The sequence below is a fragment of the Centruroides sculpturatus genome, unplaced genomic scaffold (assembly GCF_000671375.1).
Source record: "Centruroides sculpturatus isolate CEXI.00-Female unplaced genomic scaffold, Cexi_2.0 scaffold317, whole genome shotgun sequence".
In the NCBI taxonomy this organism is placed as follows: Eukaryota; Metazoa; Arthropoda; class Arachnida; order Scorpiones; family Buthidae; genus Centruroides; species Centruroides sculpturatus.
This window is the reverse complement of record NW_019384610.1, coordinates 525,268-540,189: the sequence shown is the minus strand read 5'-3', so window position 1 is coordinate 540,189 and position 14,922 is coordinate 525,268. Positions and strand designations below refer to the sequence as shown.

General features: G+C 33.1%; 1 protein-coding gene across 1 annotated transcript in view; it reads left to right on the top strand.

Moving 5' to 3' along the window:
- The first annotated feature begins 11,605 nt into the window (after window positions 1-11,605).
- The window catches only part of LOC111625244, a 211,495-nt gene continuing 208,178 nt past the window's right edge, over window positions 11,606-14,922 (top strand). Inside the window, exon 1 of the mRNA XM_023368340.1 lies at window positions 11,606-11,722. Within this exon, the coding sequence (XP_023224108.1) occupies window positions 11,677-11,722 (46 nt within the window). The 5' untranslated portion in view covers window positions 11,606-11,676. The remainder of the gene's footprint in view (window positions 11,723-14,922) is intronic.

Genomic DNA, 14,922 nt, shown 5'->3' with positions numbered 1-14,922 from the left:
TAATTTGAAATAGTACTAAATATAAATTACATGTGTAAGATATCTATGTTATATAGATGAAAATGGAGACTGAGTATGGTAGCTTAGGGGTCCTAAGCCCCAATTTTCATCTGTTACTGGAAAATAACTTGACCAATGTTTACTCTTTACAGGTAATTTTAAGTTAAGACATTGATTCTGATCCTTCACTCATCTTGGTCAACCTTTTTGAGTCAATTGGCTTGTACTAGGTGAAAGCTTCTGGTGTCAATCTACTGCTCTGGGAACCCAGGATCAAATTTAGACAAGCAATTCCTTTGGAATTTTTCATGATTGACCTGACCGAATATGTTGGGCCTGTTCACCAAACGACTTGTCCCATTGTGAACTATTTTTCCATACTCACGATGAGTATGGAAAAAAAAGACTTTCCGAGTGCCCACAGAGCAGAAAGATTAACAAAAAATCGCTTGATACAGCCTTTATGTTATACCCAGTTTCTCCACTTTACACATCTTTCCATACTTTGTGCACGGATCTGAATGTGTAAAATGAATATAATTACTCACTAAAAACGTGTAACTGAATTTGAATTTAATCAAAATATATTGAGGGAGTTATATCGAGGTTCAGCCGTAATTCGTAGGTTCTGTCTCCAGGGAGATATTTTATGGGAAACCGAATGCTATTTAAGTGTTTTTCCCGGGCTTTCTTCACGTTATAACTACACGGTCGAATCCGCGACCAGTATTCAGTGATTTTACGAACTCTGACACTGATGGGACGAATTTTGATGAGGCCGGTCCCTAACCAGCCAGCCACCCCATTGTGAGGCCTGACCGAACCCAGAATAGGCTTGCTAAAAAAGGCCTTCTTAGGGCCCACGGGGGAAAAGAGTTTAAAAAAAAACAAAAGAATGCAGGAGCATTTATTCCTTAATGTCGAAACACACATTAAAGAGTATTTTAATTAAAATTTAATGATGACATCCACAAATGTCTGTAAAGTAAAATTTCAGAACGTTCGTTGCCATTTCTCTTTAACTCTAGAAATAGATTATAAAACACCACCACAATTCTGGGCAATTGTGATGATGTATAATGATTGATAGATGTATATTACAGTGATTAATTATTATTGATCTTAATAAAAGAGCTTTTCATGTAGTTTTAATTAATGAATGGGGATAATTAATATATTTAATTTGACAGAATACGGACGGAAATACATCATTAGAATGGAAGGTTATCAATTGGATAAAAGCATCGACAAATAGAATAAATTCGGAAAATTGAATTTAAGAATGTTTTGTTAATTTATTGGTTCGAAAGAATGTTTTATTTATAATAATGAAATTGAAATTGTTTTCAGGAAATGCATAAAATTTGATGGAATTTCCATTTTATAATTTATTTTATATTTCATTTTCAATTTGGAAATGTTTTTATTAATTATTATCAATGTTGTATGCATTATTCAATAGTTTTTAAATGTACCGGTCGTAGGTTCAGAGGTTCCATCCAGGCGAGTGAATGGAACCACTGAACCCACGTCCCAGGACTGACCACATGGAGTTTTCCGGATTTTCTTCACGTTTGTAACATCTAAATAGGGACCAATTTTTCATGACCTCCTGGGAGGCACTTCCTCCATGTGTCGCGTTGTCCTAAACGAATAAACCCAAACAGAATGTCATTGGTTCGCACCTAATTAACAGTTGGTAACGGATTTTTTTCACGTGTGTTCACTTACGCATTTTTATTACATTTGAAAGAAATAAGTTTGCGAAAAATTTCGTAATTTACAATGGATAAACAAAAAATTTAATTGTTAAGCTCACACCAGTCTGTAAATTCATGTACTGATCGATGTCGAAAATAACTTAATAAATTATTAACATGCAACATTTGTGATGAACATGCGCGCCAACAGGAGGAAGAAGGCACTTGTTTTCTGGATCGAGTAAAAAATTCTATAAATTAAATTTGTAAAAGTGATTGAGATAAGTAACTTTACATCCTCGACCATGTGATGCTTTGATGCAATACTGTATTCTATCACCTAATTGGGGAAAAACCAAAAATTAAACAAGTAAAATAAAAGTTTATTGGGTGTAATAATTTGTCTTCAAGCTTAACCCTCTTGAAAATTTTTTTGCGGATGCTCATGATGATGAAACTGTTCTTTAATGATGTATCATGCTGTGACATTATAATGAATTTTTTATTATTTTCTCGGCAATTATAGATAAAAAGGAAAAGTATGGCGATCGGTCAAAAGTTGACCTTTAAGACCTTTTACATTTTTGGACTCGGGGACCTTGAAATTTTGAGAATGCAAAAATTGGGCTTTTTGCTGTATATATGTGTGAAGGGCACGATTTTGTTTGTCCATTTTGAAGCTTAACTCTTATGCCTTTTGTTGAGAATGTCTGAAATTTTGCAGGGAGGTTTGTGTATTAAATAGATTGATACTATTAAATTTTGGTAAAGATCAAGGGAAAGGAAGTCACTTTTCATATCTCAAATGGGGTCGAACTTAATGAAAATTTTATTCGTTATTAGCATTTGCAATTTTTTATAAAAACTGATCTCTTTACTTAAATTAAGCTTTTTGCCATTTTATAATAATAATATAAAAAGTTTTTAAAATAAAATCACATAATTGGCGCCACACATAATTTTAAACTTTATAAAGTTTATCGCAACTCGTTGCTGGAAATTTTTTAACATTACTGTACCTAACTTTTGCACAGAATATATATATACATATAATTAGGGCGCAACTTTAAGTTACTGGGAAGGAGTTACGAGTGGGTCCCTCCCCGAACTTAATTTATGAATTGCTCTTCGATCAATAGGTATATTAATTTTGGATTACTCACTATAAATTATGAGTTGGCAAAACCCATACAGGGCATACTAAAAACCCTCTTAGTGTCTGGAGAATAGAAGTTGATCATGAAACGGGTACACCAATATAAACTTTATTTTAATGAAGTTCTTTAAGATTGGTTGCTTTGGTTTGGTTGGATGCAACGCAACACAGGGTTGCCATTCAGCAGAATACTTTTTATAGGAAGCTAGTTCCTATTTAGATGTCAGCAAACCTAAAGAAAATCCAGAAAACACGTGGCCAGCCCGTTGGAGAGGCGCGAACCCTCCACTACGAGTGGGTAATTGCGTGAGAAGACCATTTTCATAGTTTTTGTTACTGTAATTTATTTATGAGCTTACAAAACTGGAACTAAAAGAAAAAGGGAAGGAAGATTAAATTGTTTCAAAAGTTAATTTATGCGGCCCAAAATCAAAAGCAAACCTCCAAAACATTTGATTTTCTTTCAATTTGTTTGGTGAGAGATTTTTGGGAGGTTCATTTATTAAAGTGTTTTAAAAAATATTTTCATAGATTTATACAAGATTTTAATAAATACAATAAGCTTACATATTTAACGTTTTATCAGAACAGATATAAAACAAACAAAGAAAAGCCAATCCATTAATGCTAATAGTTGTTTACTTTCCAATAGAGAATGTGTGCTATTCACTAAACGAGTTTTTTCCTGTTTCCATCCTCATAAAATAACTAACTTTGTAAATATTTACAATATTAATCATTGTCCAGTACTAATAAATTTGTACAAAAGATAAATTCTTTGCTATATAAAGAAATATTAATCTCTAACGCGAGAATTGATAAATTTGTTCGAAGAAAATATAATAAATTAGCATTAAATTAAATTCATTTTTCATGCGATCATCTTCTGTACGTTTATATTTCAATAAAGCAATAAATTATATGGAAGAAATTACGTATACTTGAAAACACCGAATAACTGTATTAAATAAAAATTATAATTTGATTGTTACTAAAAATAATTTCGAGCATTCCTTAGCATAAAAACATGGCATTCTGCGGTGTCTTTTGGCATTTTATTTTTATTCTGATAGCCTCTTTCGGGCGTCTTGGCTCACCAGTAACGGAGTGGATAACACTACTGTACACTTGTAGTTAGTCGTGGATTCGTGCCCTCTCAACCGGCTGATCACCTGCAGTTTTTCGGGTTTTCTTCACGTTCTCGAAAACTCGTGGCCAGGCGCGAAACCGCGATCAACTAACAATATTCAGTGGTTTTATCCACCTGGCCACTGGTGGACAATCTATTTTTGCCCGATTTTTAAACCTACATTTAGGAAGAGAATTTTTCAAGTCTACTTGAGATCGATAGTGGATATTTATATGAAATAAAATACGAGTAAAATACTTCAGAATTTTCATCATATTGATCAAATGTACAGAATAATTCCTTACGGGGCGGATAATTTGAAATTTGTCATAATAAACATAATATTTGTATGAAGTTCAAATTTTTCCAATACGAAGAAGACGGGAACTTCATTGGTTATTTTTGTTACGTGATAAAAGTGCAAAAATGAGAATTGCACGACCATGGAGCAACGCACTATACGTGTATTTTGGTGTACAAAGTTTCAGATCTGTTAAACTCGAGTTTTATCGTGTTAATGGTTTTAGGAAGGCGCCTAAATACGATTACGTAGTGTTGGTTTCACACATTTTAAGAAATAGGATCAATCACGAGTCTTTAGAAAGGTGGTCCTGCGGCAGAGTCAACTCCAAGAACAGTGTCTTTTTTACGTTTGTCACATGACGAAACTTTCCATTGAAACTCTCACCTTATTTCACCGTTGTGGCAAAATTTGAACTTCGTACGACTTTGCCCACTAATTGTAAAGTGGATAAAAAACCACTGAACGCTGGTCGTGGGTTCGAGCCTGTCAACGAGACGGTCACGTGGAGCTTTCCGGGTTTTCTTCACGTATCTAACACCTAAACAAGGGCCTGTTTTCTATAAAATATCCTCCCGGGAGGCATTCTACCATGTAGATCCCCTACGTGTTGCATTGCCTTATTCTAACAATCCAATCCTAAGAAACAGCTTTCAAGTTATTTTCTCTAAATAGATCATCATATATATTTAGCTATAAACAGAATAATTTAAATTAAAAATCTCTAATGTTTAATCCTGCACATTTTAAAATGTTCGATTTCCTGATAGTTTCACCAATTGGATGTTTGGAGTGCCCTCCAATGGGCGAGTGAATAAAACCATCGAACACTAGTAATTGTATGTGGATTCGTGTCTCAACAACAAGCTGGCATGGAATTTTCCACGTTTTTTCGTGTTCTTAGATGCCCTATAGAGGCTAGTTTTTCAGAGAAAGTCCTCCCGGGTGGCATCTCCACTTGGCAGATCGTCCATGTGTTGCGTTGCGGTATCTCAGCCAACCAACTTGTTGCCTGTTTAAAGAATTCAATTAATTAATAGATTAATTGGAAGTATTAAACTTTGTTGTTTGAACGTCAAAGTTTTCAATGAGGTTTATTACTATTTACTTGTTTGGATGGTCATTTCGGATCTCCAGAAAGGAAGTTAGTCTACAAGCAACTTTTAATCACTGAAGAATGCCAACTTGGCCTTCCTTGATTGGTGATTTTGATTTGGTATGCTCTTTATTTTTAATAAACCGTCATCCGAATTAATTAAACCTAATGGAGAGATATGACTCGAGAGATTTACGATTTGTATTGGCTTGACGATATTACAGTAGACCCACAGTAGACCCCCTATAACACTGTAGATAAGTCCGTGTTATATGAATTCCATGTTGTACGAGTCACTTAGATTTTACAAATACGTGAGCCGTTCACAGCCCGGCACACGTATTTGTAAAATCTAAGTGACTCGTACAACATGGAATTCTTATAACACGGAATTATCTACAGTGTTATAGGGGGGTCTACTGTAATTAATTAACCAAGGTATTAAGGAACTACCCCTTCCATGGGTGCCACAGTGTTACATTACAGTGTTACATGGGTGCCACAGTGTTACTTTATAAGACACAGATTACTTTATAAGTAATCTGTGTCTTATAAAGTAGCCTAAAGGCATTGAACTATTAATGCCTCTACTTGTTTTCTACTTACTCGTGTACGATGAGACAGTATCTTTGAAAATAATATAAACTTAGATGATATATATTGTAAATATATATCATCTAAGCCGTAAATGTTAAAAATTGTATACGTTTCTAGAATTAAATACACTAGAGTTCGGTGGGTTATCAAGAATACGGTCAGAGTAGAGTATTAATGTTTGTCTACGCACTACTGCATCATTAATAAGAATATTGTAAAGTAAAGCGAGCCCCGAAGGTCTTATTCTACAGAAAAAGACCGTGACAAGCAAGAATCAATTACAAAATATTTCCTATTGTTTAAATACTAAAGTTGCAAGGTTATTATTACTTACACAGATTAAGATATCTAAATATATACTGAAATGCTTTTGATGGGTTCATGGAAACTGTAAAGTTAAAACGGGAGTTACCAGAGTGATGAAAACTACCGATCATTTCATCACTCTGGTAACGGGCTAAATTATATATAAAAATCTTCTATCGAATATTTTGACTATTATAGGGATTATAACGATAGCGCAATTTCCCTGACTGTATCCATAACAAACTTGTTATGGATACAGTCGAGGAAAGTTCCACCTTTTATAGATTTGTTAATCAAATAATTAACTGGGTGGAAATTATATCAGTTATAATAGGATAAGCAGTTTATATGTGTAATATTACTCGACGAGTGCATTATAGTTTCATGTTCCGTAATTTACTCGATATAAAAATCGATATTCACTGATAAATTTAAATTACTATAACTTATTTTTTTATACTCTTATCATCGGTGTGATGCAAGAAGTTTGGTCTTGTTGCAAATCCTCTCAAAGAATCAAAATATCCAACGAGTAAATTCGCCGTAGTCTCTGGGGAATCGATGGTCGTCTTGTTACAGTCTATTCTATCTGTTGTAATTTTATTTTTATACTTTGTAATAATATAAAGAAGGGTACGAATGATCTTACAAAGCTCTAACCATCCAAGTTTATGATAATAATGTATATCTTTTGTTAGGGACCAAGCAATTTCGTTAATTTCCTATTCAGTAGAAATTTTATGTGGTATTGTACGTTGGTGGATTATTTTAATATAAAAAATAAATTGGTTTCTATTTAAGTGTTACTAATGCAAAGAAAAGCCAGAAAATATAGACCGTCGGCCAGGCGCGAACCCTCGACCAACTTCCAATAGCAAGTGCCTTTATCCTCTCGGCCACTGGTGGGCTTATTTATGAGTAACGTGAAGAGATCATAAAAATAGTCCGTAGAAGTGTTGATAATCTTGTATTTAATATAAATAGTTTAATATATATTATATTACATATACGACAGTAAGGACGTCCGAACTTGTATAGAAGTAATAAATGTAAAGTTACATTCATTTCGTATGGCACGCAGAAGATTCTTAATATCATATTTATAAGGAACAAAGAGGTATTAGGTAGGTGATGGAATAAAGGATAAGCTGTGACATCGAATTCGATCTTTGCTGAGTTATGTAACACGTAATCCAGCGGAGATTGTGTTTTCAGCCATTCTCTTAGGGCAATACGAGTCATCAGCTATAATTAAATTATTTTGTAATCAGGATTTTTATTTGTTTTGTTTTATGAAAATCAAGAATGAAATATGAAATATAATCATAAAATATTCTGTTCTTGTAGCATTATGCATTGGAGATTTCACCCTACCGTTTTGAGATCTTATTACTTTTATATGTACTGTAATTAAAACAGGGTTGTCATTATATAGGAGTATAGAGGTGTGGATCACCTATTAGAAAACCCAATATAATGATTTCAGTCGGAAAATACATCTCATAGTCAAAAAATGATCAATGATACCGTCACGAACAATTACAGGTCGGTCGGTCGGTCAGTCAGAAATTTAGTTTAGACACGAATGACAGCGTAATAATCGAATTATAAGACGCCGAATCGGATTAATTATGAAAACAGTAATTATTTCAAATGTAACAGCTGTAATTCTTAAACTAAGTCGATAAATGGTATGAATAGTTTGGAAAATGTTCGCTTAATTAAGGCTATAAAACTACCGAACACTCATTGTTTGTGGGTTCGCGCCTCTCCAACGAGCTGGCTACGTGGAGTTTTCCGGATTTTCTTCGCATCAATAACATCTAAATAGGGGGTCAATTCCCATAAAATTTCTCTCGGGAGGCACCCTCCTATGGCAGATGGCCCACGTTAAGATAATGTGGTCTTAGTAAGGTGATTAGATGGGTTTGAACAGTAAAAAAAGTACAGACAAATGGATTAAATTTTCAATTTCTTGCGACATATTTCATCATCAATTCATATTTTTCTTGTTATAAATTTAATGAAAATATTTCAGATAAATGGAAAATAAATATATCCTTTCCTGAAACATAACTAGAAGATAAAAATAATATATGAAGTGATAGAACAAGATTTTGTTAGTTACTGTAGCTTAAGAACATTGTTCAAAACAATTGGGAGATATTGCAAAATCAGCTTACTCCTACTACCAATAAGCTGATTTTGCAATATCTCCCAATTGTTCTTTATATATATATATATATAATGTATTTATCGAACATAAAATAAATTTATTTATGAAGGCAAACTGTGAAATTTAATATATTTACAGTTGAAAACAATTTAAAAATTCTTAAATTTGGATTAATGAGGTAAAGCAACTCAACACACGGACGATCGACTTAGAGGAGGGCCTTCTGGAAAGAATTTCCATAAAAAAATTGGGTCATATTTAGGCGAACAAAACTCAGATAAGTCTACGCGGCATCTCATTGGTCAGGTGCGAACCCACGACTAGTGGTTTTGTTTGTTTGATTCGTTTATGGCAACACGAGAAGTGGATTCCAGGGAGGATTTTCTAAGGAAAATTTATCCCCTATTTGGGTGTTACTAACGTGAAGAAAACCGGAATACTTCACGTGCCTGTTGTCCACGCGCGAACCCACGACTAACAGTGTTCAGTGGTTTTATTCACTGGTGGTCCTCCTTCTAGTGTAGTTTTATAAATCCACTGGTAGACACTTGTTAAATTTATGTTAAACAATTTACGAAGTATCTTCGTAGCAAAGTTATTCAATTGACGTTAAAATCGAATTTACAGTATTATACAGTATTAGTATTGATTTCTGGATTAAATACATTTAAATATATTGAAATTGTTTTTAGGCAGTGTAGTTGAATATAAATTTACATATATTATCTTTTATATATGTTACTGAAAACAAAACTATTTTAATAAATTATTTTTATGTTAAAATAATTTTTAAAAGATTTGAGTTGCGTTATACAGTAGTTTATTAAAATATAAGAAGACGAATGTGCAAATCAATAGACTTCAAATAAGAAAAAAATAAATAAATTCCAGAAAGGAAAATAAAAATTTCTTATTGAAATTGTTCAATAAAATATATTAATGTTTATATTTTTCTTACTAATAAATAAATTTAATTCGTTAAAAATATATATTATCACGAAGTTCTTTCCTATTATCGAATGGTAAAATTTTAATTTTACATCTCAAAAATTAAAAATATCCAGAATTTTCTTAATAATATAAATGTGATGAAAAAAATCTTTAGGCTATATTTTACGTATATTAAATATTATTTTTTGTGTAGATCAATATTTTTTGCGAAAATCCGAACCAGATTAAAACTAGGATTTCTCAAAGCTGTAGGCTGCGGGTTTACCGCGCGATTAAATGGTTAAGTTACGGCAACGCAACACTTAGGCGATCTGCCTAGACCAGGGGTCAGCAACCTTTTGAGTCGGAAGAGCCAAAAATTACAATTTACAAAATTTCAAAGTTTTTAAAGAGCCACAAAATTTTTTCTTGCCAACAATAAATAGTACTCGCATAAATAAAGTTTTTTGATTAAAAAAAACTAATTTATCTATTCATAAGAAAAAATATCTATTTATTCATATATAAGTAGTGTTTTTCACAACAAATTAGATAATAGAAACATCCGACGACGGCGTCATTCGAGAGCTTCCGACGGACTGACGACAGTGACGACGCGTGTCACGGGGGAGGGGTGCGATGAAAAGCGAGTACAAGTGGCTGAGAGATAGAATCAGTGCCTAATCCTCGTTAATCGATTCAGAACGATTTTTAAATGTTTTTTTTTTTTTTTGATAAAATAAATAACATTTGCGTATGGAACTAAAGAGCTGCAGCTTCACATCCAAAGAGCCGCATGTGGCTCGCGAGCCTCAGGTTGCCGACCCCTGGCCTAGACGGATGCCTTCCGGGAGGTATTTTAAGATTAGCTGGCTCTTATTTAGTTGTTACAGACGTGGAGAAAACCCGGAAAACTCCACGTGGCCAGCCCGTCCTGGCGAGGCGCGAACCTATGACCGATCTCTCAGTGTTCAGGGAACGGAACCGGTAGGCCTCATTATGCTGGCCACGTGGAATTTTCTAAATTTTCTTTACGTAGAAAGCAAAGGCAACAAAAGATATCACTTACATAGGGGCCAGTTTTCCATGAAAGTCATCCATGAATCATCTACACTGGACAGATCGCCCATGAGTCGACTATCGCATACGATTAAAACCAAACCAAGCCAAACCAAATCTACCGCTTTTGGGAACCCGGAATCGAATCTGACACGAGTTGAAAAACTCCATGAGTATTTTGGGGGACAGTCTGTCCGGTTATATTAGACACCAGATTGTGGACTTGCTGAAAAGACACAAGACGGAAAGAGTTTTAAAAATTTGGCTTCTTTGTTTATGAAGAATTTCATACAGGGTTTGATGAGAAATTTTTACATTCCTTTGTTTGACGAAGAAAATAATAAAAAATAGTGTTTACCTACTGAAAGAAAGTTTATCAACTAGTGCACAATCAAAAGCTCAGGAAATTAATTTGTTGATCGATTTTTCAAATTGCATTAAATTCCCTGTAGAATCAGCAATAAGGCAACGGTGTTTTACCAGAACAGAACAAAACAAATACTTAAAACTTTACGAATTTTTACTGCAAGGAATATGTTTAGTAATAATTGATAATTTTATTTAAAAACTCTGAAAACTTTCAGGTTTCGTATGATGTGTATGACTCACATAGAGTGATTTTTTATATTAATTAGTTTCTTTGACATATCTCATAAAAACGAAATAATTTTCTTCATAGAGCGTTGTCAATTTTAATTAGTAGTAACCCATGTTCGAATTACCACAAACTCATTAATAGGGTCGGAGTGGAGAAAAACCACTGGCCGTGGGTTCGCGCCTCGCTAAAGGACTAAAATTTTCTGGGTTTTCTTCATCTTTGTAACATTTACATAGGGGTCATTTTTTCATAAAACTCGTCCCGGAGTCATTCCCCCTAGATAGATCGCCTACGTTTTGCCTGGCGGTAATCAAATAAACCATATTAAATTACCACATTATTTTATTTCTTAAGAATATTGTCTACTATAAATACTGTACTACTATAAAAATACTATACTATAAGTACTATATAATAAATACTATAAGTACTACTATAAAAAAATTAAAATAAAATAAAATACAGTATTATTAATACTGATGTCTATACAGGCTTAAAGGTGATTATAGTGTCATAACAGAAAGATTTTGACGGTCCAATGTCCGAAGTGGTTAAGATCTTAGTTTACTTCTATGGGGATTCCAGAACTGATTCCGGGTGATCCAAAAACCTAAGAAATTTCTCGGATATGTCGATCCACCCGGTCGCCCCATTGTGGGTCTGGCCGAGCTCATGTGAGTATGATTAATTGCCTTCTTACTGCTCACATGGCGGAAAGAATAATAAAAAGTAGATAATTTATGTTTGAAATTTGTAATTTATAATAGAATAAATAATTATAATTGGCTTTACTAATGAAAATAATCGATACGTATATAAAATATTAACTGAAGATATTTGCAATATTTTATCATCAAAGACTTACCTTTCCTCTTCCATCAACAACAATCGTCAGATACAAACGAATCCTTCTATTTCAGGTGTGGCCAAACTTTTATCCCTTAGGGGGTTCTTTTTTTGTTAAAATATAGTCTGCGGGCGACTATGAATATGGGCAAACAATTTTAGGATTTTTATATGCGCATGCATTAACATTCATTTGCATTGTTCATCGGGATAAATACAAACAGTATGGGTACGTTGCACAGACAGTCTATTATTGTAAGAATAAATTATCGAATTAAGATTTTTAAACATTAACTTAAGTGAAAGCAAATTGTTCAACTTTAGCTTTGCGGGCTACTTTCAAAACCTTTGCGGTCGACCGCGGTCTATGTATTGGCTATCTCTGTTCTATTTCATATACTACTGAGGTAATATTTGAATGGTCCCTGTATAAAGTTCCTGAGAACAGTTAATAATGTTCTTTCCGTACATAACGTAGCTTTTCTCTCTTATTGATAATAATTAAATTTATTTCTTTAAAATTCTGCAATTACTTTTTTAATATATATTTATATAGGCCTATATATATATAAGTCCCACCAGTAACCGAGTGGATGAAACAATTGAGCACTGGCAGTTGGTAGCGAGGTATTTCGCCAACGGGCTGGCCTCGTGGAATTTCCCGGGTTTTCTTCACGTTATTAACAGCTAAATAGGAACCAGTTTCCATGAAGGTCCATCCAAGAGGAACCCCTCTAGGTAGATCGCTCATTTGCCGCGTTGTCATAATCAAATAAACCAAACAAAACATTTTTTATATAATTTAGAAAGTATTGTACCAATTTTCTTTATTTTTTTCTTAGAGAAATGTCTTGAATGAATCATGTAGTAACCTATAATTTCACAAAAACGATTTATATTCTTACTAATAAATAAATTTAATTCGTTAAAAATATTTTATTCGTATATTTATTATTAATCAAATTCTTTTTAAGTTGGTCAAAGAATTAGAATTATTTAGGACAAGCAACACAATTCATGAATAATTTACTTCATTGTGTATTGTAAAAGAAATGTTGATCTTTTATGTTGTTTACATTTTGTATATTTGATTTTCTCCAAGAGCATCGCGCCTTGTATCTTTTCAATAATAAATACCAGAGAAAAATTCTAAATCTGTCATTGAACACTTATTTTTTATGCGTTTAAAAAGAACTATTTTTATTTAAGAAGTAAAATACTTACTTTTATCAAGTAAATGTGTTACTGATGTAACCCTATTTTATAAAACAATTACATTTTCTGATTAGAAAATATAAAAATAAGAATTCTTTATACAGGGTCCATTCCTCCTTCGGTCATTAGCAATTGTCAGATAAAAATAAATTTTCCATCCCCATATACTATACTGGATAATATAAGAGATGAATTGGTAAAGAAGTCAGTGGTTGGAAGATTATTGAAAAGCCCTTCCTGCAGTGAGCTGAGAACAGTTGATAATGATATGAAACTCCTGAAAACGCTAGACTTGAAAGGCAAAAACATAAGTACAGTACCTGTACATAAAGACACCATTAAATATTAGTAAATGTAAAACAGTATGTATAACACTCCATAGATGCATATCTATGGGGGTGCTTATTGTGGCTGCATCACTACCACATTGATACCAGAGCAATCAGTTCAGTTACTTTAAAATAAAATTAAATATAATGACGCTAAATATAATTAGGTAACTAAAGTAATTCTCAGGTAATTGAGTAACATTCTCCAAAACATTGCATGGGTATCTTAATCCCCTTGAATCTGCCTTGAGCATCACCCATATTATAAAAATCCTGGATATGCCGGATATGCCACTGATCTTGCGAGAAGCTGGTCACATACATCTCCACGAGGCTACCAAATAGAAACTCAAGATGATTAACCGAATCGCTTCAGATGATGACAAAGATTGAGATAGAAGATGACTATGAACTAGATGGAACGGTTTGGTTTAGTTGGTTAAGGCAACGCGACACGTAGATCTGCTATGGAGAATTTTATGAAGGACTTTTATGGGAAACTTGCCCCTATTTAGATGTTTCCTACGCGAAGGAAAGCCGGAAAACTCCACGTGGCAAGCCTTTTGGCGAAGCGCGAACCCACGACCACTGAACACTGGTAGTTACTAGTATGTTCGGTGGTTTTAGCCATTTGGGCATCTTCAAAATTGATTAACACAGGATAACACACGAGGGAGGTCCTAAATCAGAAATGGTTCGTGATGATGTAAAACACATTCGACGTAAGGTTATTTTGCTCAATTTCCTTTCATTTTATCTCTATACAATTCAAATTGTTAAAAAAAATTCATTCGAAAGCTTTTAATAACATTTAATCTTAGAGAATTACATCGATGTGACGTAATTTAAAATTAAGAAAATATGTTTTTTAATAAAATTTCGTATTTAACAAATCAATTTTGAATTTTGTAAAAATTAGATACGAATTTAGTGAATGTCTGATTTAAAATTAAATTAGTTATTAAAACTGAAAAAATTCAATTAAATAACGTCTGACAATCGGTAAGGTACTAGGATATTCCCGTAGAATAATAGCTTAGTAACATTATAATTATCTTTTTGGAATTTTTTTTCTAGGGAAAAATTAATTTCTAATTTATAATGAATTAATTTGATTCACTGGAAAATTTTGAATTAATAAGAAGGAAAAACTTCCATACAGAAAATAAATACAGAAAATCTATAAAAATCCTGTGGATAAACCAGCGACCGAGTGGATAAAACCACTGAACACTTGGTTGAACAATTGGTCGTGGATTCGAGCCTAATCATAAGCTGACCTCGTAGAGTTTTCCGGGTTTTCTTTACGTTTGTTATCAACTCTACAATATTTTAAGACCTTATATTAAAAAATTTTGTGACATTATCACGATTTCGGGATGCAATTTTTAATTACATTTTAATTTAAAAATTCACGTGACTTCATTTCCAGACAGGAATTTCGTATATAGTTAATTTGGGGTATGGCCTGTAAGCTTTCCATA